This window comes from Symphodus melops, assembly GCF_947650265.1.
Source record: "Symphodus melops genome assembly, chromosome: 18".
Taxonomy (NCBI): Eukaryota; Metazoa; Chordata; class Actinopteri; order Labriformes; family Labridae; genus Symphodus; species Symphodus melops.
In genome coordinates, this window is record NC_136708.1 from 19,924,885 (window position 1) to 19,947,079 (window position 22,195).

At 45.6% G+C, this 22,195-nt stretch overlaps 3 protein-coding genes across 6 annotated transcripts in view; 2 read left to right on the forward strand and 1 right to left on the reverse strand.

Moving 5' to 3' along the window:
- On the reverse strand, nucleotides 1–4,729 carry ncdn (neurochondrin). Of its 2 annotated transcripts, XM_079368429.1 has the most exons (8): nucleotides 4,645–4,729; nucleotides 4,218–4,439; nucleotides 2,874–3,930; nucleotides 2,603–2,784; nucleotides 2,018–2,256; nucleotides 1,689–1,904; nucleotides 1,410–1,552; nucleotides 1–712 (listed from the first exon to the last, which is right to left on the reverse strand). In XM_079368429.1, the coding sequence occupies exons 2-8, from the start codon at nucleotides 4,431–4,433 to the stop codon at nucleotides 294–296; spliced, it is 2,472 nt and encodes an 823-aa protein (XP_079224555.1). In that variant the 5' UTR covers nucleotides 4,434–4,439; nucleotides 4,645–4,729; the 3' UTR covers nucleotides 1–293. The 2 variants fall into 2 exon arrangements, with proteins under 2 accessions (XP_079224555.1, XP_079224556.1); XM_079368430.1 differs by lacking the exon at nucleotides 4,645–4,729 and having other exon boundaries at nucleotides 1–706; nucleotides 4,218–4,620.
- Nucleotides 4,069–22,195, forward strand: part of kiaa0319l (KIAA0319-like) — a 22,228-nt gene continuing 4,101 nt past the window's right edge. Inside the window, exons 1-24 of one of the 3 annotated variants that reach the window (XM_079368418.1) lie at nucleotides 4,805–5,067; nucleotides 5,220–5,380; nucleotides 6,930–7,526; nucleotides 9,687–9,851; nucleotides 10,491–10,604; nucleotides 12,242–12,510; nucleotides 13,039–13,125; nucleotides 13,367–13,610; nucleotides 15,253–15,351; nucleotides 15,595–15,692; nucleotides 15,775–15,862; nucleotides 16,986–17,078; nucleotides 17,164–17,296; nucleotides 17,611–17,716; nucleotides 17,816–17,938; nucleotides 18,037–18,160; nucleotides 19,068–19,200; nucleotides 19,369–19,517; nucleotides 20,123–20,274; nucleotides 20,359–20,497; nucleotides 20,786–20,945; nucleotides 21,075–21,217; nucleotides 21,531–21,653; nucleotides 22,009–22,099. In XM_079368418.1, the coding sequence (XP_079224544.1) occupies nucleotides 10,511–10,604; nucleotides 12,242–12,510; nucleotides 13,039–13,125; nucleotides 13,367–13,610; nucleotides 15,253–15,351; nucleotides 15,595–15,692; nucleotides 15,775–15,862; nucleotides 16,986–17,078; nucleotides 17,164–17,296; nucleotides 17,611–17,716; nucleotides 17,816–17,938; nucleotides 18,037–18,160; nucleotides 19,068–19,200; nucleotides 19,369–19,517; nucleotides 20,123–20,274; nucleotides 20,359–20,497; nucleotides 20,786–20,945; nucleotides 21,075–21,217; nucleotides 21,531–21,653; nucleotides 22,009–22,099 (2,648 nt within the window). In that variant the 5' untranslated portion in view covers nucleotides 4,805–5,067; nucleotides 5,220–5,380; nucleotides 6,930–7,526; nucleotides 9,687–9,851; nucleotides 10,491–10,510. Of the gene's footprint in view, nucleotides 4,082–4,804; nucleotides 5,381–6,929; nucleotides 7,527–9,686; nucleotides 9,852–10,490; nucleotides 10,605–12,241; nucleotides 12,511–13,038; nucleotides 13,126–13,366; nucleotides 13,611–15,252; nucleotides 15,352–15,594; nucleotides 15,693–15,774; nucleotides 15,863–16,985; nucleotides 17,079–17,163; nucleotides 17,297–17,610; nucleotides 17,717–17,815; nucleotides 17,939–18,036; nucleotides 18,161–19,067; nucleotides 19,201–19,368; nucleotides 19,518–20,122; nucleotides 20,275–20,358; nucleotides 20,498–20,785; nucleotides 20,946–21,074; nucleotides 21,218–21,530; nucleotides 21,654–22,008; nucleotides 22,100–22,195 lie in introns of those variants that run through there. The other 2 variants (XM_079368419.1, XM_079368417.1) reach the window with 2 other exon arrangements.
- cap1 (CAP, adenylate cyclase-associated protein 1 (yeast)) overlaps nucleotides 15,098–22,195 on the forward strand; it is a 24,668-nt gene continuing 17,570 nt past the window's right edge. Inside the window, exon 1 of the mRNA XM_079368432.1 lies at nucleotides 15,098–15,102. The gene's annotated coding sequence lies outside the window, so the exon portion shown is untranslated. The remainder of the gene's footprint in view (nucleotides 15,103–22,195) is intronic.

The window sequence follows — 22,195 nt, forward strand, 5'->3', positions numbered from 1 at the left end:
TTGATTTTCTAACAAAATACAGGTAGCTCTTTATTAAAGTTATTATCGTTCATATTAAACATCTACAAGCAGCTCGCTTCTCTTCCGAGCTCGGCTGCCAAACATTTAAATTTGATTACATGGGACAGAGGAAGACATAATCATCTTGAAAGAGCTGAAGTTATTCCTCAGGAGGAGTTCTGGGACAACAGGTGATACATCAGTGGTGTCTGATTGGTTTAAATAATAAACACAAGTTTGGCTTCAGTAACAGCCCTCCTTTATTATGTCTGCTTAGTGTGCAAATGTTCCTTTCACTTGACTCCTACAGACTTCTTCAGGCTCCTCATACAGCTCAAAGCTCCTTGATCGTTCCTCATCATGTCTCCGATCTCTCGTTTACAGACCGGGCACTGGTCTGCCATGGCACACAGAGCCTCCTCTAGCGCCCCCTGTGTGTGCTTGTCAGGTAGAGCGCTACACTGACTCAGCATGGCGAGTGTGTGTTTCAGCCAACCCTCCTCTCGGACCAGCGTGAGGATCCAGGGCTGAGCGCGGGCGCAGCCTCCCAGAGCCTGCACACCCAGCCTCCACAACTCCTCCACATCGTTCCAACTCTCCTCCCAGCTCAGGCTCACCCGGACCGGACCGGGGCTGGAGCCCGAGTCGATGGCGCTGCGGAGGAATCTGAGAGCTGAGGAGAAGAAACGCCTTTGGCCAGCTTCTCCTGAGCCTGGGAGGAAAATAAATGCACTGTTAGTGTATTCTAATACTTCTGAAGGGAACAGACAGTTTACTGTTGTCATATTTAAAATCGAAATGGAACATATTGTTTTATATAAAAATAAAGTTTTCCAGTAGCAGCACCGAAACATTTGATGAGTAGGTTTCATTAGATTAAAATGTCAATCACAAGTGGGTGAACTTTGACCACTAGGGGTCATGAAAACCTCAGTGCTAGATAAGTGTTGATAAAATAAAGACCAGCTTCTTCATCACACAGAGCCAGCAACATGTGCTTGACAAGTTTGTTCAGAAACGTCTTCCTCAGCCTGTATGAGCTAATATTGAGAGGACAGAGCGACTCAATCATGCTCTTAAAACTGAAGTGATGAATCGTCTCAAAGGATTTGGGATTTATCTGAAAGCAAACACCGTCACAGAAAAAGAGCTCGACGGATTAATGGACACTTAAAGAGAGAACATCAATAAACAAAATGTTGTTTATTAATTAATATTAACAACATGCACAACTCTCAGTCAGTATGTCGTGTATCCAAACAGCTAAAGCTGGATGAGTGAAGCATGTGTTCTCTGGTGATCCTCTATATTCAGTTAACGTGATGTGGCGTCAGTAAACAATGGAGGCATATTTCAGCTGAGCCCCTTCTCTCCAGGGCCTCTGTGTGTGTGTGTGTGTGTGTGTTTACCTGCTGGAGCCGACTGGAGTCGACCAATCATCAAGCCCAATGTGCAGTAATTTGCTGCGAGGACCAACAGGCGTGGTTTATGCACCAAAACAGGAAGTGCTTCACTCAGAACGGCCTCCAGCTTTCTGAAGCATGGGTCGGTCCTTGACAACAGAACAGAGAAGTTTTGCTTTACAACCTGTCAGCAGCATCAGTTACGTCGCATTTTTAACGTCAACATATTTAAAGATATCTGAGATCGTCAACATGAAGGTTTCATTTGACTTCAAACCAGCTGACCTGACTCTCTCTGGCTCCGTCACAGCAAAGTTAAGGAGGGCAGAGCAGGCCGTCTCCATGCTGGGATCTCGAGTCGACGCCACTCCACTTTTCCCCTTGAGGGACGTCCAGCACTGAGACAGAAAGTCCACCAGCAGGGCCGGAGTGTCGAGGGTGAGCAGCACCTTTCTGGGACCTTCTTCTGCTGAGAGGTGACACAGAGCGGGGAGGAGATACCTGAAGAGCGGCAGAGGAGTGTCAGGTCAAAGGTCAAGTACAGTTTGATATCTGTTTGAAACCCTCAGATGGGGTTGGAATTGTTTAGTTTTTTTTTTTTTTTTTTTTTTTACCTCAGAGCTTCTTCACCAGTCCAAGCTTCTTCCTCCTCTTTGAACGACTTCTCAGCCATCCAATCAGAAAGGCCCCGCTCTGCGCTCTCACCCAGCATGTGGCTGCGGGAGTATTCGATCAGGAACGGTAACAACCTCGTCACTTCCTCCTTCAGACAGGAAGTCTCTTCGGCCAGCCACGAGCACAGAGAGCGAAACGTGGCGAAAATGAAAGGGTCCCCGTAGCGGCTTGGATCCACCTGCAAGACCACGAATAGAAGACGGAGAGATTAACAGTATATTAAAAAGAAGAACAGTCACAATGACCCTGAGAGGCTTTGTCTTTTTATGTTGGACTTTTTTCTTTTTTTTTCTTGAAGGTTGCGATTTCTTCAACAAGTTTTCGCTCCAGTGTTAAGCATGATAGTTTAATTGATTTTTGTCATACTTCTAGCTATTTAAAAGGCTTTATTCACCATGATGTTATTCCCAAATATTGTACACTGAGAGGCACAGAAGTAAAAAGGAAACCACTGGTGCACAGTGAGTGGTTTCATGAATCCAGACCCAGCAACAATAAGCTTGAACAGAAGCTCATCCTCTCACCTGCTGAAGGTGGTATATTAAGGCAGAGAAGGCCTCCTCCAGCACCCCGAGGACCTGCCTGCTCTGCTGCAGACTGAGGGAGGAGGAGGAGGAGGAGGAGGAGCTCGGAGGAGGCACAGGGGTCTGTGATAGTCCCAGTGAGCAGGCCTGCTCTATGGCCGCCTCCATGATCCGGTAACAGCCTGGGGAAGGAGAGGAAGACACGTTAGACGATATATATATATAAGTTGATGGACAGTTGTTCAGAATCAGGCTCTGTGTGAGCACGTACCCGTGAGTGTGTGCTGCAGCTCAGGGCTCAGGTCGTTACCAGGCGGCTCCTCCAACCCCATCCTCACCTCCACACACGCTCTGTTCACCAGTAAGCAGCAGAACTTTGGCGGTCCCACCGACTCCCAGCCAAACAAATCCAGCAGGCAAGCACTGAGGACCAGGATGGGCCCAATCTGTCTGGGTGTTAACTTAGCCTGCATCATGGGTCTCAATGCCCCCCATATCTGCGCCACACCTCCCTTCAGCTCCTCGCTCTCTACTGCCACTCCTACTGGAGGCAGAAACTGCACCAGCTGGACACACATGTCCAGCCTGGTCTGGTCTTTGGCTTGGCAGAAGTCTTTGGAGAGGCGGAGCAGCAGAGAGAGGAGTTCTGCAAGGTGTTTACTCCAAGCTTTGTCTTTGGTTTTACCGGACAGGAGGCAACCAAGCAAGGTAAGCCCCCTCTCACGGCTGTAAGTCTGATTTTGATGCACAGCTTTGCACAGCGCAGGAATCCCCCCCCTACTCAGGAGCTGGTCTGGGCCTCTGGGTAAGGCACACACAGCCGTGAGGATCTGGTAGCAGTCAGCCGCTATGGCCTCGTCTAGCTTGGAGAAGGTGGAACTCTCTTGAGATGATGATTCTCCGACTGCTTCACTACCATCAACACCCTTTTGCTCGCTGTTCTCACCTGCAGGTTTTTCCACATTAGCAGGGTTACTTTCTGCGTTTGCACTCTCTTCTGATTTGACTTTACCCGACCCAATCTGTTCGTCTTTGCTCTGTTCTTGGGGTTCCTGTTTGAGCTGGTTCACGGGTCCATGAGCTAAAAGATCCAGCAGAAGCGGGATGGTGGCGAGGAGCTGGGGATGGGAGGCCATGTCTGGGTCTGTGCTCAGCGCAGCCAACAGAGCCATGCCCAGAGAGAGGAGTTCATGCGGAGGCAGGCCGGAGCTCTCACTACCTCCGATCGCTGTCACTAAAAGCCGGGCTGGAAGGTTCAGGCCCACGGCCTCAAAGATGCGCCTCAAGGTGGGTTTGTCAAGCTGGTTTGCAGGGCACAAGCGAGTTATCTGAACACAAGGAGAGGAAAACAACCTTTACCAAACCTCTTTTCACAACTTTTAATTTAACTAAAACAATAATCTAAACAATAGACCCAAGTTTCTGGAAACAAGTGATGTGACATGGATAAAGGCCCTATATTATGAGAAGAATACATGTGTTTCGCATAAATGCTAATTATTACACATGTATAGGCCTACAACAGATACTTTTACATGCTGTGGATCAGTGGAAATGTCTTTTATCTTCTGGCAAACAGCATACTTAAAAACAAAGGAGAAAGATAAACACTGACCAGCAGCAGAGCAGCCAAAGTGTGACTGTCATTTTTAGCCTGCTTGAGTGCATGGAGACACCTTTCCAACACCTCTCTCTGGGAATCAGTCAGACCACCTCCTCCATCCCTCTCCGAGCCTCCTCCTCCGCCTCCTTCTCCTGCTCCTTGCTCCTCTTTCCCAGGTGGCTGGCTGGCCACGAAAGGTGCACCGTTCACCTCGGCACTGTCAGCCATTGTGACCTGCGCAGGTATTCAAACAAATGAGCGATTAAAAATAGAGCAAAATAAGGAATTGGTACCCAAACAGATGCACATTTCATGAGCACAAAACCCACTGATGCCTACTAGAACGACATAATTAAAAGGGGTTTTCAGTTGTCACTAAAGCATCGTTTAGAAACAGTTGTTATGGAAACGATATTAAACGTTCGAAAAAATGACTTACTTTGTTGACAGTCCTTTTCAGGCGCGACAGCAGCACGCGAATACTGTCCCGGAAGTGAATCGTCTAAATTGCAGTTAAAGTAACCAATGATAATCGTCTGGCAATGTCAAGTAACCAATCACAATACGGATACTTGTGAGGTGGAGACGCCATTTTGGATCTGTGACTTCAACCGACTTTAACGTTAAAGAAACGATGCCGCGTTAATTTTGAGGTCATGCGATAGATTTTTTTTAATATATATATTTTTTGTTTTAAATGCCAAAGACCGAGTCGTACACATCAAGAAGAATGTAAAGCAGGTTATTATTTTCTTAAGAGTGTTTACTCTCGATTTTGACATTTGCTCAGCAGGTGGCGCTTGGCGGAAGTAGACGGAAGTAGTGCAACGTCTTCAATTTACTTTACTTTTATTCAGTAAAGGTAAACCTAAAATTAGAAATACCTAGTTGTTTGTAACATATGCAGCCCGATTTCATTAAAATCACATTTACAAACAAAACTGGTGTGAGCAGTAACTAATGGGATCATTGGCGATGATTGGAATAAAATACAAGCTTTTACTTTGAATCTAGTGACCGGAAGTGGAATTATCAGTCTTATTAACTTGACAACGAGTCTCACAGTCACATCAGCTGTAGCAGCGAGAGAAATACTGACCTAATTAAACTGCACAGGGGAAAACAACAAGGACGACACACCATACCACAGGAACCTGGGCAATTTCACTGCAGCTGTAAGTCATTGTGCTTTTTTTTCTGCGTTGAATTATGTCGTGATATTTGCCAGTAAAAGCGTACAGGATGGATCCGTGTCCCTGCACTGTGCGTATAGTGAAAGCAGCTGTTAGCCTCAAGGTGCCTCAAACTGGGGTGATCCTGGATTATACAGGTAACATACCTTATGCCTCTCAACCCCAACCTTCTTGTTATAAGAGTGGGCAGCGTTATGCGTTGTGAAACAGTGACAATATAAGAGGTAGGTGTTGTATTATGGCTTCAGCCTGCTCTCTCTCTCTCTGTTTGTAATGTTGTGATAGTGCAGTGCAGCCTACTACGCAGGCTGTAATCATCGGCCTTAATTCAATTAACTCTCAACTTTATTAAGCCTGTCCTGATTAAACCTAACTGCAAGTTTTCAGCCTGGTATGATGCACATTGAAGGAGCTATGAAATATCTCAGTGATAATATCACAAGTGCGTTTTCCTCTTGCTTATCAGTGGACTGATAGGCAGGTCTGCACTTATTCAGTCAGTCATGCATTTATTTGCACTTTAATCAATCAGTCAGAAAATCCCCACTGTGAAAAGAATCAATCATACCTTTTGGAGCAGGACTTATCCAGCCATTATTGTTTTCCCTCTTTTGTGTGATTAATTTAATCATCACTTGATAAAATTAAAGTTCAAAACTAACAAAGCCAAACGCCTGAAGTGTTGCTCTTTTATAAATGTGAGAAATAGCCCCCCCCCCCCCTTAATGAGAGCCTGACCAAAAAATATGACAATGTCAGGCCGATGAGGATCCTCAGAAATTGACGTGATGAAAACTTTTTTCAAGAGCACATGATTCATAAAACAATTTTTTAGCGACTTGTAAATGATGTAATCATATTTTTTAAACAAGCAGACTTTTGTCCCCTTTAAAATGATCCCAGTGTTCAAAATCTTAATTTGTTTTATTTCTCACGCCGAATATGGTTGATGTGGTACGGTAATCTCTAACCAGAAAACAGTTCATTTAAAAATAATGTTTTTTTGTACATCTATCCAGTCTTTATTTGGTTAACATTTGAGGTAAATGTTCACTGATATTTGACTTGCAGTGTGACGCACACACAGAGAGAGACGTCCTAACAGGCTCATCTATCAGTCACCAAAATGAGAAGCATGAAATCCAGAAAGTGACCTCCAGTAGCAGAGGCACGTGGAAACATGCAAATGTCAATCTCTATTTGCCAGCAATACAAACAGTGTCGATACTGTAGCACAAAAGAGGTTAAATGAATTCGACATGGTAAATACATACTGTAATCAGTTGTAAGGTTAAACCACAGTAGCCTAATTATTAGTTCATACCTTTTTGAACTCCTGTTACATTCCTTAATAGAGGCTTTAATTGCAACGCTGTTATAATTGTGTTGCAAAATGTGTGACGGTAAGCTTCGACGTTTCTGCACCTGTCACACGATAATGAGAGGGTTGTGATTGTTGTGTTGTTGGTTTTTTTTCGCTGCCTTCGGAGAGCATTATAAAACCAGCTTCACTTTTCTCCCCCTGTTGCAGCCTGAAGAAAACAGTGTGTGGGACTCGGTGTCATTACAGAGGAGCCTCCACCAACCTGTCTGCCGAGGAGCCAATACAGAGCTGACAAGTGGGCTATTGACTGCAGCTACTGTGAGCGAGCGAGAGGAAGAATACAGGCAGAGAGAGAGAGAGAGAGAGAGAGAGCTTGTCCTTTTTTGGGATATAGGAGGGTTTCTTTGGTGACAGAGTTCATTGTCTTGCAGAAGTTTCTCAAGGGGAAAAAAAGTGGCCGTTTAAAAAGTCCATAATGGCGGAGCTGTCATCAGCCCAGATGATCGAGTGCACCTGAGGATTACTGCTGCTGCACCACACTGAGGGAATCCACTGCGCAGAAGAAAAAAATCGAATCTACAATGTGGTGACTTCATCAGCCGAAACCCCCTCGAGTTGTTCGTCTGGATTACTTCATCCCAGGACTGTTTTTTTTCCCCTTGGGGGCTCACCTGGAGAGAGAAAAGCACTCGCTTGCAGGAGGACAAATGAGAGGCTGTGGATTCTGATTGAAGCACAGGTGGAGGAAGGTGCTGGCGCTCAGCAGCAGGAATGCAGGTGGACATGTGGAGGAAGGTCGCACAGGTTTGTGACTGCAATTCTTGTTATGCGAGTGTGTAAGAAGGTCGACTTCATTCCAGAGTCAGTATTGATATCCATCGTTGAATAATGAAGGACTCTTTTACAGCAACGCTTAGGTCCATACAACAGCATCACATTGAAGTCTTTACTTTTAGGAAGCTTAGGATTCTCTGTCAAGACGTTTTTCTCTCCTTCAAATAATTCAATCAGCCGTCAAAGAAATGAGAAGACAGACGTCAGGATGTTTCTCTAAACTCATAAACACATGAAAACCTGAAACGCGTAAAGCAGCGTGCATATTAAAACAGCTGTAATATGAGTGTAAATGTTAGGCACTCACAGGGAACATTTTACTGACCAACGATTGAAAGACTTTAACATCCTGCTGATGACGGTGCTGCCGTACAGCTCCACATTTAACCCAGCGCACAGATGATCACCTGTTAAACATCTTTGTGAAGGGAAGATTTAACCTGTTAAGCGTGCTGAAGTTATGATGCTCAGAACTCTCTCGCTGCTTGGGCAAAACCGTCTTTATTATCAGAGTTTTAATAGTTGTTGCCGAGGCCTTTATGATCATTTCTCTCTGTGTTTGGTTTCTCATCACCATCTTCATGTTTCTAACAGTTAACCAATGAAGAAAACGTTCCTTTTTTTTTTCAACCCTACTGCTATATCTCACCTGGCTAATGTTTACCGTCCGCTCAGCATGCCTGCGAGAACTCCTTGATTTATAACCGCTGTGTGCTACAGCAGCCTCCCGGTGAGACCACGTGGAGAAGAGCTCTGCAAACATCTTGAACACAGAGTCCCAGGACCAGCACTGCTCACGGCCCCCCTAAACACTCGTTTGTTTTTTTATCATTCCCCTTCTGCTGCACGAGGGGCGTAACTCCATGCGTCTCTCATCAAGTCACCGGCTCATGTTTGACTTTGAACCAAAAGAAAATGGATCGTTACGCCAGCAGAACAACATGACGACTATGTTTTTGTTTTCTTCTGATACAGTCTGCGTGTTGCTGCTCTCTGTGACTCATTCAGCGTGTGAGCGTGACTTTTTATTTACACTTCCAGTTAATAAGTCGATAAGAAACTTCCTCCTCACTCTTCCTGAAAGAGAAGGATTCCTGAACCATGAAGAAGATAAGTCGGAGCTCGGGCGACCTGTGACTGTGCAGAGCATAACTTCCTGCATGTCGTCCGTCTCATCCGTTTGACCCAGAGAGACCAACTCCAAGAAGTCCACGGAGACGCTTCGTCTTATGATAACACTGCTGTGCAGTGAGTGATGGCTGCACAATAGACTTCATTAAGACCTAATGAGGGAGGAGGAGGTGAAACGTTCTGTATACAGCGGTACTCAAAAGAGCCCATTTGTCATTTTAACATTATTTGTAGATGAATGGGTTGTTATGATACATGATTAGACATCGCCTCGTGATGATTGCATGTATTACACAACATTTTGAGTTCTGCCTTTTCCTACAACAGAGGGATTAGGGACCTGTCATATCAGTATGTTGATCGACTTGTTTCAAGTATTTACTTCAGCCGACTCTTCAAAGGAGCAAACGAGTGAGTGCACGATAAATCCAACCTCTTATATTTGCTCTTCGACTCTCTGACCGTATTTCTGTCTTTGTCTTAAGCGCCGTAGACGGCCTGAATTCTTCTGTAAAAGACGATTGTGGTTCAAACTGCTTTGTGTTATTCCATCCAACATGTCACATTCCTGTTTATGGGAAGGATTCTGTCTCAGCAGAGGGATCTCTTGTGGGACGTTTGAATCGGATTTGCATGACATTTTCTTATCATGCGGCTGTGTTGGAGTTGGTTTAGATTCAGAGGAGCGCTTTTTCTTCATCAAGGGAGAGATAGAGGGACGCACGGGCAGCGGGACTCGGGTTAAAGTCCAGTTAGTTACACTGACAGAGACAGAGGGACAAATCATCAAAAGGAGGCAAAACAGCTGCTTTCATTAAAACCTGCTGACTATTCTGCATGTTTCTGCATTATAATCAGAATATCATTTATTGGACATCAGAATATTTTAAATATCACAATCCTAATCCTTTAGTGTGAACTATGTGTTTATTACGTTTATCCTTTTCTAAATGAACAACATCTTAAATGCCTTTTCTCTCCTTTCTTTGCTCTTTCCAGTTTAGTGTTTGAGCAGCTGAGGCCTCAGAGGCGGCCATGTTGGATGTTTTTCTCCGAGCGTTGGTGTTGACCCGTCTTCACCCGTCACCTCGCAGCACCTTGCTGCCGACCTAACCTCCTCGCTCCCTCTCGATTTTCTTCCACCGCCTGGGCCCGGGAGGAAAGGTAAACACGCTGTTTTGGGCAGGCGTTTGAGTAAACAACCGGTGGATTCAGCGTCACGGTCAAAGGACGAGGTGCTCGCTCTGTGTTTGAGGAATCTAATCACACGTCTTGAAACGATGAGCTCAGAATCATGCCAACTCTGACGGGGAATTCTCGACGGGGGGAAATACGATATCAAGACAAATGTCTGGTGCTGAAACTGAGCTGAGCAGATATGAAGGCAAATGAGCTTATAAAATGAAGCGTGAATGTGGTCAAGTTTATTCTAGCAGTAGAAACACTTTGAGCATGTGTGGAAAAAGAACATCAGTGAAAGGATGACACACTGTATATTTAAATGTTTATTTTTACATCTATGAGGTTTTATATAGTCTGAGAGATGAAGTGGTCTCTGTGAATGGGACCCTGATCATACCAGCTGTAAACCCTCAGAGTGGCCTGTGAACTTTGTCCTTAATTCTCCTCGTGCGGGACACTGAATCATCACATTTTCAGGTTAATCAGGTTAATCAGAAGACGCCCGGCCATACTGAACGATGCATTGTGGTTTCGATAACTCTCACACATCAATCAAATAGCCATATTTCCCAAAGTATTTTCTGCTGAACTACATTAATGGCCTTGTCTTTCCTTTCCTAGGTCCTTGGTCCCTGTATAAAATGTCCTATGCACATCCCAAGCTGCTTACCTGGAGCTTACCTCGAGTCCTCCTCCTCCCGCTGACCTACCTCCTGCTCCTGGCTCCTCCCACAGGTAAAATAAACTGATAGTCCCCCTATACCACTGAGGACTGATAAGGAAATGTTTGTGTGTGAACAACAGCAGCCGTCCTGTGCACAGTGGACTCACACGCCTTTGATTACTCAGGGTGGGTCTTCATCCTTCTCTCAATCTTATTACGACTGTTGGCTGCTTTCAGGAGGTTAATTGTTGTTTACTGTCCTTCCACTCTGAGGCACAGAGACAGACAACGAGTGGCACCCCTACTGTGTGTGTGTGTGTGTGTGTGTGTGTGTGTGTGTGTGTGTGTGTGTGTGTGTGTGTGTGTGTGTGTGTGTGTGTGTGTGTGTGTGTGTGTGTGTGTGTGTGTGTGTGTGTGTGTGTGTGTGTGTGTGTGTGTGTGTGTGTGTGTGTGTGTGTGTGTGTGTGTGTGTGTGTGTGTGTGTGTGTGTGTGTGTGTGTGTGTGTGTGTGTCTCTCTGTCTGTTTGTGTGTGTGTGTGTGTGTGTGTGTGTGTCTCTCTGTCTGTTTGTATGTGTGTGTGTGTGTGTGTCTCTGTTTGTGTGTGTGTGTGTGTGTGTGTGTGTGTGTGTGTGTGTGTGTGTGTGTGTGTGTTCCTTCTCCCTGATGCCACTCTGCTCCGTGGGTTACAATGTGAAACGGGACAATAGGGGCTCTGTGTGTAGACATTTGTGTGTGTGTGTGTGTGTGTGTGTGTGTGTGTGTGTGTGTGTGTGTGTGTGTGTGTGTGTGTGTGTGTGTGTGTGTGTGTGTGTGTGTGTGTGTGTGTGTGTGTGTGTGTGTGTGTGTGTGTGTGTGTGTGTGTGTGTGTGTGTGTGTGTGTGTGTGTGTGTGTGTGTGTGTGTGTGTGTGTGTGTGTGTGTGTGTGTTGAGGTCAAAGAGTCCTTTCCCAAACAAACTGTAATGCTTTTCTGTGTGTTTTTTGTTGTTTTCTTAGACTCGAGTCACACAAACATCCCATAAAGTCATACTTAGGTCTAGTGTTGCCATGGTAGCCACAGTTCTAGATAAACAGCTTTTTGAGAAGATTTAAAGGGACAGTTCAGAGTTTTTGAAGTGCGGTTGAATGAGGTCCTTGTCTATAGTAAGTGGGAGCGAGGCTTCACGTCACTCATACTGATATCACAATGAATGGATTGAAGCTCATTCGATACTGCAGCAGCTTGATTTGAGCCTTTTTAGCTTCTTGTTAACTGCACCAGCTCCCTGCTCTGCTGATATGAGTCTGATAAGGTCGGGCTCAGAGCTCAGAGGGTCTGTACTGCGTTCTGTGCTTTGGGTTTTAATCAGCGTCTTGTTTTGTCAGGGAAAAAGCCTCACTTCCTCTTTCTGCTGCTGACTTGGCTGACTGCTCACACACCGAAGCTGCATGTCAGCTTTTAGCAGAGAATCGAGTCTGTGAGAAGTCGAACGAGCTGCTGGTTTCACTTTGCCCCTTTGCCAATGCCATGAACACACAACAATGCCCTGATTGATTAAAACACAAGGAGATCTGGAAAGAAAGGCTGGGAAGGACTGCCCAGTGGCAAAATCTAAGATGTCTCATGTGGCAAGACTGAACTGGTTGTAGATTTTCTCTGCAGGAAATGATAACCTTCACCTAATGTCCTCCATCTTTTTTCAACGTCCTTGCTTCCTGCCTCTGTCCAGGTGTGTCAGCAAACCTTTGCCGTGTGACCGGCGGGCTGCTGGGGATCCACTGGAGCAGCGTCCTCACCCTGGGTTGGTCCCCGCTGGCGCTGGGGACAGGCGGGGCCACATGCTGGGAGTCCTGCTGCCTGCAGCCGAACTGCAACGCCATATGGAGCCTGGGCGGGCGGTGTGTGCTCCTCCGTTGCACGCTGGATAGGGGATGCCCCATCTCCCACCTGCCCCCGCCCCACCAGGAGTCCCTTGGGCTCCTGCAGCTGGCCTCAAAGGTAGAAAGATGAGCCGAATCATTATTCAATTATTTGCAAATAAATCAACCTTTTGACTCTTTAACTGGAACATCCTTCCTCTGGTTTGAAGTAAGGAGCAGAATTTAGGAATTTTGTTAAACTCATAATTTAGGCAATTCTTGCCTGAGAGTTGTGGAGTTGAATTTGCTAACAGGTGGGCACAGCTTGGTGGACAAAGAGCCTAAGATGGTTTATGAGTAATTAAGAAGGGGGCATTGTTTAATCACTTATGCACGAGTTCTACAAGGTCCAATGGAGCCTCCAAGAAGGGTCTGTGACAACCAATACAGGAGCTTTGATAGGAGACGTGTCGAACTGATGTGTGTGTATTTGTGTTCAATGTGAGTCAGAGAACAGAGCGAGCTGTAGTTCCTAATCAAAGACGATTTTCCACGCGGTGTAGTATGCAGATTTTGGGCTTTAGTAAAGAGTGGGAGTTTGTAAAAGCAGAGTTCGCTTACACACAGTGTGATTAATGTGTCGTTCTGTGTGTGGTACCTTTTTCAGGGTCCTGTCTTCAGAAGACGCAGGAGAGCTCTCCAGGCACAGACGGCAGGAAGCCGAGGACTGAACAACAAACAATCAGCCCGCACGGTAACTGCGCAGGATATGAGTCAACTTCAACAACACTGTTTGCTTCTTGTAGATTCTGTTCATTAGTCGGCCGGATGCTCCAACACGAAGCCAAAGCCAGCGAAATCTTTTCCTTTTCCTTTTGTCACTCTTTTAAAATCCATCCCCCACCCTTCATTGTTGTAAACACTATTATTCAGAAACAAGCGATTATTCTCGTTGAAATCCTTTTTTTTTTTTTTTTTTTTAACCATTTCTACAGGACAGTCCTGAACTTGAAAAAGCTCCCTCGCCACCAACGGCACCCAGCACCGTCGCACGTCTCCAAACAGCCCAAAAGAACCACAGCTTGACAGCCAATGGGAGCGCAGACGCCGCCGCTGCCGCCGCTAAATCACAGCAGGACTCGACGGCGGACAACGCTGCTGTGTCTTCCAACAGCAGTGAAGCCGTCAGCGCACCCACCGCCACTGCAGCCGCCATCACCCCGACTCCAACACAGGCCGGTAAGGATGACTCACGCCCAGAGAGACATCATCTATTTCTGGGCTGTACAGTAATATGTCTTCATCTATTAATTATGAGCTCATTCATAATGGAGCAGTATTTTAGTTTTGCCGCCTTGAGGGGAGACTTTACTCATCCCCACCCTTTCGAGAGCTGCCTTAAATACAAACTTTGTGCTCATGATCTGGGTTTATTCCCCGTGAAGAACACGAGTCCTCCCTCTGAAGAGAAAAAGTGCATGGATTAAAATGAACACTAGAAGGATTCAAGTCTAATCTGTGATATGTTAATTGTGTCAATCTGGTGCATGAAGAGAGCTGCAGGAGTGTGAAGGATGTGCCGAGAGGAAGGGAGTGTGCAAAAAGCCAGAATTTCCCTGCTGCGCGCCTTAAATTCCTCACTGTTTGATCTCGGCCCTCTGCTTCAGTTTATGACCAACAAAAACGAGTAAAGCCCACGTATTTGATGGCAGGCTGCGCCGATGTTATTTTACCAGATGGAAGCATCATGTGCTGTGGGTGTGAAGTGAGCTGAGGGTAATAGTAATCTGCAGGAATGTGCTGAGACATCCAGGGCTTCTCCAAACAGGAATATCTTGTACGGTCACTTTTCGTATCCCTCCAGGACTTCACCCAAACAATGCATGTCAATATACAGATGGATGACAGTGGATTTCCTCGAGCAAACAGGAAGAAGGCGAGCTGCGAAGGTCACGAGCAGCTTACGATTAAAGAAACTGAACCAAGAGGACGACGTCTCACTCGAATGTCTTTCTCTACTTTGTGCAGTTCACAGTTTGATTGTAAAGGTACATCCACCTGACACATTGTGATGAGTTTATCAGTCATGTGGAGGACTCGCTGTGTGAGAAGAACGGTTGTGTAATATCCTGTGGGTTTGAGGAGGATGCCGTGAAGTCTGAGAAAATGTCCCTGATGATTGAATAATCACAGAAGAGTCTGTTATGGATCAGTTTGTGACGCATCATTCGAAGTGACAAACAGGCTGGTTAATAGAAACTGTTGAGATGCAGTATTGAAACTACAGGCCAACAGTCTAATGTGGGATTCTTTCAGAGCTCCTGTGATGAGAGTTGAAGCGGTTATCAAACAGACAGAATTGAGATTAACATCAGTGATTCTCTGCATGCTGCTGCTGCAGAAACAGCCTTTCTGCACTTCTGCAAAAAGAGTGACAGTGTGTGAGACGTTCGGCTGTGAAAGAGATGAATGGTTAAAGAAATGTAGAGGACAAACTCAGCACAAGCCAAACTGTGAAGTACCTCACAGGAGCTTTAAAATGTGGATGCATTTGTTTCCCAGCTGAGAGAAGCTCAGTTCAGTTTGAAGCTGGATCCAAAGGCTACTGGACTTAGTGGATGATCTTAAAGGTATCATCAGCGTTGCAGACAGTGAGCGGAAACGGCCCTCCATATACAACAAGTTTTTCCACAAGCAGGGCTTCAATTTTTCAGGCTCGTGATTTTTTTTCCCACTTTAAGCCCTGCACAAGGTTTTATACAACAAAGAGCGGTTTTCACTCTCTAAAGTCGATCTCATGTTTGTCATGTTTCCATCCTTTGCTCTGACCAGCTTCTGTCTTACATCTGATGTCATTTCCTTTTTGTGTTTTCACCTCCAGTGAGGGAGCTGGTGGTGTCGGCAGGAGAGAGTGTGGAGGTGACGCTGCCCCGAAACACAGTCGAACTCAACGCCTTTGTCGTCCCCACGCCCCCTCAAGGTAAAACCGAAGCTGCCTTGTTTGTGATCATTATTATTATTATTATTATTAACATGCAGCAGGATTTTATTATTCATGAAGGTTGATTTTTCTAAAGCGCTCCAGTGTATGTGAGACTGTTTTACTTTAAGTTAATCCCCTGATCCTTCCTCGAGAAATGATCTGAAATAATCAGATAGATTTTAATTAGCTGCATGAGTTTGGATTATTGTCCTTTCTCTCATGTTGCTTCTTCGTTGACAGGGACAAACTATGCACTTGACTGGCGTCTGAAAACTCATCCCAAAGATTACAGCGGGGAAATGGAAGGGAAGCACAGCACGACTCTTAAACTGAGCCAGGTAAATCAGCTGATTTATAAACGCCTTCAAAAAGATGGCTTCCTCTTTCGGCCTGCTTGATTCGCTCTCTCCTCTCTCTCAGCTGACTGTGGGCCTGTATGAGTTTGAGGTGACCGTGGACGGGGAGGGCGCCCACGGAGAAGGTTACGTCAACGTCACTGTCAAACCAGGTAGGGTCCAACAGTCACTGACGTCCTGAAACTACATTTCGCTTGATGTTTAGGTGGGTTTATCAGCCCCTAAGGGCTCAAATGAAGGAAACTTAAGACAATATCCTGAGAAATGATGACAGTAAAAAATGTATGAATATGGATCAGAAACAAAAGTTCATGAAGATTAGCAACTAGCACATGCAGCTGCTTCTGCACAATGTTAGTTTAGTGTATTTGGAGGTTTTTAATGCTGATGGCAGTATGTACATAATGTTTTATTTTTTTAATTTAACCAGGTAATTACTTAAAGGAGAAGTGTCTTCTTGCTTGTGAAAACTGATTTTGTTTCCCCCAATTTGTTGATATTCTCTGCACATCTTCTTCATGCATTTCTTTCTCTCAAACATGGATCCATCTTCTGTCACTCTTCCTTTTCATTTTTATTTCTGGCTTCAGTTTTTCTCTTCTTTTTTTTTTCTGGAGCTTTTCTTTATCTTAATCCGGGTTTAAGGGTGTGAAAGTCTCCTGCTGTATAAACTATAGAGCTCCTTTAGGCATCTTTGTGATGTGTGTGTGTGGTATAAGACTGAGTCTATTTACATAAAATTGACTGGATTGGACGTGTGTGATGTGTCGGAGCCTGCAGGGGACATGCCTCAGGAGAGTTTGATGGCATGGGGAAGAGTTTGAGTTTGATGAGTTTTTAACGAACAGACGACGCAGGGCCTTAAAATTGATCAGCTTCTTCCAGTCGTGGATTTTCCTGAAAGTGCAGCAAGCTTTTGATGTTGATGATGTGAGATCACATTTCCATGTTTGTAGTAATTAGCTTGTTCATATTAACAGCGTCTAACTGAAGGTTGTCAGACAGTGGTGTCTCATCATTAGTGCCGTTTTCTTTCCTGTTGATCAGATTGTATAACGTGGAATCATCCCGATTTGAATCCTCAGTCTGGCCTGGTTTTCACAGAGCTGAACTTGAATCTTATTGCTGGGGGGGATGAGGCAGCTTTCCTCCCACACACAGGCATGCTTGTGACTTCTGCTGAGGAGGTAGCTGCTGACTAGTGCAAACTGTGCACAAGCTTCGGCTCATTTACAGCTCAGCAGGCGAGTTAATTTCTTGTTTTCCACCTGACAGAGCCGCGGGTAAACAAGCCTCCTGTTGCCGTGGTTTCCCCAAAGTACCAGGAGATCTCCCTGCCAACCAGCTCCACGGTCATAGACGGCAGCCGTGAGTTTCCCGCATGAGAAACACACACACACACACACACACACACACACGTACAGACATTTTAAGGCCATTTTTCTCCCTACAGAGAGCACAGACGATGACAAGGTGGTGGCGTGGCACTGGGAGGAGGTGAAAGGACCGCTGAGGGAGGAGAAGGTCTCTGCTGACACCCCCGTCCTCACCCTTACTAGTCTGGTGCCTGGGAACTACACCTTCAGGTACAAGGGGACCTCCGATGTCCTTTAGAGAGGGGGGAGATTATTTCAGTTTAAGAAGTTTTAGATGGGCAGCTTATTATTGAAGAAGACTGGTTCTGCTTTAGCATCCTGAATACTGGGTCTAATTTGTTAAAAACAGTTTGTCTTGTCATGAATAATACATCTTGACAAGATGCATATCTGGAGAAAAGCTGAAAATGTCACTTTACTGAGGTAACAATAAGTCAGAGTTGTGATTTCATGGTCTGTTTAGGTGAATGGTTTGTAATTCTGAGGACAGGCTGAACTTGTTTGTAACGAATGTCTTCTCTCAGCTTGACAGTGACAGACTCAGACGGAGCCAAAGACTCGACACAGGCCAGCCTCTCAGTCAACAAAGCCAAGGACTACCGGCCTTTCGCCAACACAGGCCCGAACAAGGTTTGAAACATTTCCTGTCCGCATGACTTTGCAGAAAACGGGTTTTATTTTCCAAGTTCCTTCTCACCGATACGCTGCGTTTCCTCGAACTCAATCCAGGTCATCCAGCTGCCGCGCAACTCCATCTCTCTATACGGCAACCAAAGCACCGACGACCACGATTCTCTGTCCTATGAGTGGTCCCTGAGCCCTGAGAGCAAGGACAAGGTGGTGGAGATGCAGGTGAGACCCTCAGGCGTATTACAGATTCTCATGTTTCACTTTCATTTTGAAGAGTAGAGGTTAAGAGAGACGTCTTTTTCTTCTTTTGTATTTTGTAGGGCGTACGGACTCCGATCCTGCAGCTGTCGGCCATGCAGGAAGGAGACTACACTTTCCAGCTGACGGTGACCGACTCGTCTGGACAGCAGGACACCGCCCAGGTCACCGTTATTGTGCAACCAGGTAGACGGCTAAACAAAGTCCGTGCACGCCAACCTGTGCACACTTGATCTCTGAGAGGAGTGCTTGTTGCATCAGCTGCAGCTGGCCTGAATTACAGCTACTTCCAGCTATCACTCATTATTTTTAGAAATGATTGACTTGTGGTTTTAGGTGTTTGTTTAGCAGTGTGCACTTAAAGATCCTCTAAAGATCTTAATACAAATCCACACATGAATAGTTAAGAGCTCATCGTTTACCCTCTCTGATGTTTTAAAGCTGCCGATTCAAAAAATTGTATTTGCATACCTAAACTCTGCTCACACATTTACAGCGCTGTGAACGGAGGTAAAGGTGGGTGCACGTGCACGTTCCATCTGATAAGCAGTGTGTGTTCGGCAAACACACGCCGGTGTGGCCGTCTCGAAGTGTTTGTTTGAACAGGAGCTGCTTTGTGAACACAAATCTGCCTGCAAGGTCAGAGACGGTCAAATGTTGGAGTTCTGAAATGCTTGAGAAAAAGCCAGCTGGTTTTTAATCAGATGCTCTCAGACCCCGAGTCCACCGAGGGGCCGCTCTATGACCGACACTGCTCCGTCACTTTTTACTGCATGTTTTACATTTTTTACCCCAGCAGACACGGAGCAAAGAGGACGTGGTTGTAGGAGGTTAAAATACGGTGTCATATATTGTGAAAAGAGCGCCTCTCTGACAAGTTGAACGATTCTCAATCTTTGTAATAAAGACACAGGGCGCTGCACTTTTCATCCAGACGGCTGCTTTCTGCTGCCAAACTGAGAACTGAATAAAGATGCTAGATGGACACAGGGCCTTACTGGATAATTCACTTTGAACTCCATCTGTGTGTCAGGCGTTTTTAATTTCCTCATCCTGGTGCCTCTCTCTCTCTCTCGCTCTCTCTGTTCTAAAGAAAACAATAAGCCACCGGTAGCAGACGCTGGACCAGAGAAAGAGCTGACTCTGCCTGTCGACCGGACCACGCTGGATGGCAGCAAGAGCAGTGACGACCAGAAGATCGCCACCTACCACTGGATACAAACCAAGTCAGTGCCAAGTAGACTTTCTCAGTCAGTTCGAAAAGCTCCGTTGTGAAAACCAGCTCCATTACAGCACGTCCATCACTGTCGTCAGGTTTGATATTTCCTGGTGCGGTGAAGGATCTCTCATGCTCTCCGTTTCTGTCCGTCTGTTTTTTTTTTTTTTTACACCAGGGGTCCCGACGGTGTGAAGATTGAGAATGCAGACAGTGCTGTTGCCACGGTGACGGGCCTCGAGGTCGGCACGTACGAGTTCACCCTGACCGTGACGGATGAGAGAAACCTGCAAAGTAGCGACATGGTCTCTGTCATCGTCAGAGAAGGTGTGTGTGTGTGTGTGTGTGTGTGTGTGTGTGTGTGTGTGTGTGTGTGTGTGTGTGTGTGTGTGTGTGTGTGTGTGTGTGTGTGTGTGTGTGTGTGTGTGTGTGTGTGTGTGTGTGTGTGTGTGTGTGTGTGTGTGTGTGTGTGTGTGTGTGTGTGTGTGTGTGTGTGTGTGTGTGTGTGTGTGTGTGTGTGGGGATAATCCCCTTCTGTTCAGTGAAATAACAGGCAGGGATTGAAGCCGGGCAGGTGAGGATTATTGATGTTTTGAGATCTGTGTATGATGAACATGTACAATCTATGATGCAGATCGTGCTTGTGTTCAAGTTTTACATTTCATCCATTTATTGCAAATATGATTGAATTCCTTATTTTTGATCCTCAAAGTCAAAACTCCCATTTCAAATATTTCCAAAATTGTCACAATCCACTCACCTAAAAAAGGTCTTACTGGATTTATACACTTCCTAGAGATTGATGTATATATATATATATATATTTTCACCACCTTCCCTGAAAGCGCCTGCAGCAGCGTTGTTTCCCTCTTTAAGAATACAACGTCGACTTGTCTGAGTTCATCTCTTTCTTAATGTTTTGTGTTTACCAGAAGTGGACCAGCCTCCCGTCGCTCATGTGGTTTCCAGTCCGGCCATCACTCTGCCTGTCAGGACCGCCTCTCTAGACGGGTCGCACTCCACTGATGACAAAGGTGGAGTTGGATACCTGTGGACCAGAGATGACAGCAGTCCTGCAGCTGGGGTGAGACGGGCTGATGAATCAATGCTTTGACTAATAACCGTTGTGTGACACCTTCAAACATGTTTTTTTTCTTCTCTTAAACAGGATGTACTGAACAACTCTGACCACCAGGCAGTGCTGTTTCTCGGGAACCTGGTGGAGGGGAAGTACAGCTTCACCCTGACTGTAACTGACAGCAAAGGACAGACGAGCATCGACAGCGGCACGGTGGAGGTCAAACCAGGTAGAGTGAAAACACCTGACATCTCCGAAGACACATTCGATGTCATCTCTCCCTTTAAACACGTCTGTGCAATAAAAAGTGGTTTCATCACAGCCAGAGAGTCGACAGCCAACAGCAGAAGGTTGAGCAGGTCACTTTGCAACACACGGTGAACAGACTCGAACCCTGCCAGAAACTAATCCTTCGCTTGGCGCTCTGGCCTCTTTCCCAGAGTTCAGTGTCAGATGGATCCTACAATCGACCTCTTTCATCTTTCTCTCCCGTCTGTTTTTCTCTTCCTGCTTTTAGACGTATGGGCGCACGACCTGGTGGAGTTGGTGCTAGAGATCGCTGTGTCCCAAGTTTCCCAGCGTCAGCGAGACATGCTGCTACGCCAGGTCGGGGTCTTACTGGGCGTGCTCGACAGCGACATCATTGTGCGAGACATCAGTGCGTTTAATGAGCACAGGTGAGAGAACTCTCTGCTGCATGTTTTCACACATTTCATCCTCAAAACCCTTTTTTTTTTTTTTTTAACACCCCAACCTGATTTTAACGCTCAAAGCATTTTTTTTTTTTTGTCTCTCTTCATCCAAAGTACCCGTTTGGTCTTCCTGGTGTCCGGCGGGCCAGGGCGCCCCCCTCTGTCAGGCCACAGCGTTGCACTCAGTCTTCGCAACAAACTGCGCAAACAGAAGAATGACTTCCTCATCTTTAAGGCCCAACGAGTGGACACAGTCAGTGAGTATCAGATGGATTTAGTTTGTAAGGGACACCTGACCTGCAGGAAAGGAGCCTGAGGTCGGATTGTGGTGCACACGCTAACCGCTCGACTACCAGCACACCTTAGATTTTAAGATTTTTGGATTTTAAGCACATGTTGCTGTACACACTAATGTAGATCTTTTTTTCTTTTTTGGATGTTTATTTGAACTCAAAAGTATGTAGGTGTATGTTGTTTAATGTGAGTATGCTACACAGTATAGTGTGTTTCAGCAGACTGAATTTAAGCTCTACTTTAATCTGCGTCACCCTCTCTGCTGTTTTCCTTCAGTCTGCCAGTTAAACTGCTCGGGTCACGGGGAGTGTGAGTCCTTCACCAGGCGCTGCGTCTGCCACCCGTTCTGGATGGAGAATTTCATCAGAGCTCAGCTTGGAGACGCTGAAAGCAACTGTGGTGAGATGACTTGTTTTCTTCTTCTTTTTTTCCCCGTGCTCTACAACTGAGTTCATGTGGCCCAGAGCTCCCCATGCAGTCATGCAGATAGAATATTTATATGGCCATATGTTGATGTACTGACTTCAAATAGGTTATTTTTCTGTCAGTTTGACTCACCGCGTCACTTCTTCATGACTCTTCTCTGTGAAGCTTACGAAATAAATCTTCTTTCAATATATCAATCATCTCATTGGACACATGTCACGTTTGTATCGTGTGGTATCCAATGATATCGTGCCATGAGTTCCCCCGGCATGATCCGGTTCTCCTACCTTCCATGTTGCTCATTACACAGTCATGTGTTGTTTTTCAGAGTGGAGTGTTCTCTATGTGACTATAGCGTCCTTTATGATTGTGGTTGCTATAGCAACGCTTATCTGGGGGATGGTGTGTTGCTGCAACAGGTGAGCAAAGTATCAAATATTGTTCTGATTTGGGTTTTTTAACATAAGATGTAAAAAAAAAAAAAAAGCTTTGAATGAAAAGTATTAGGATCAAGT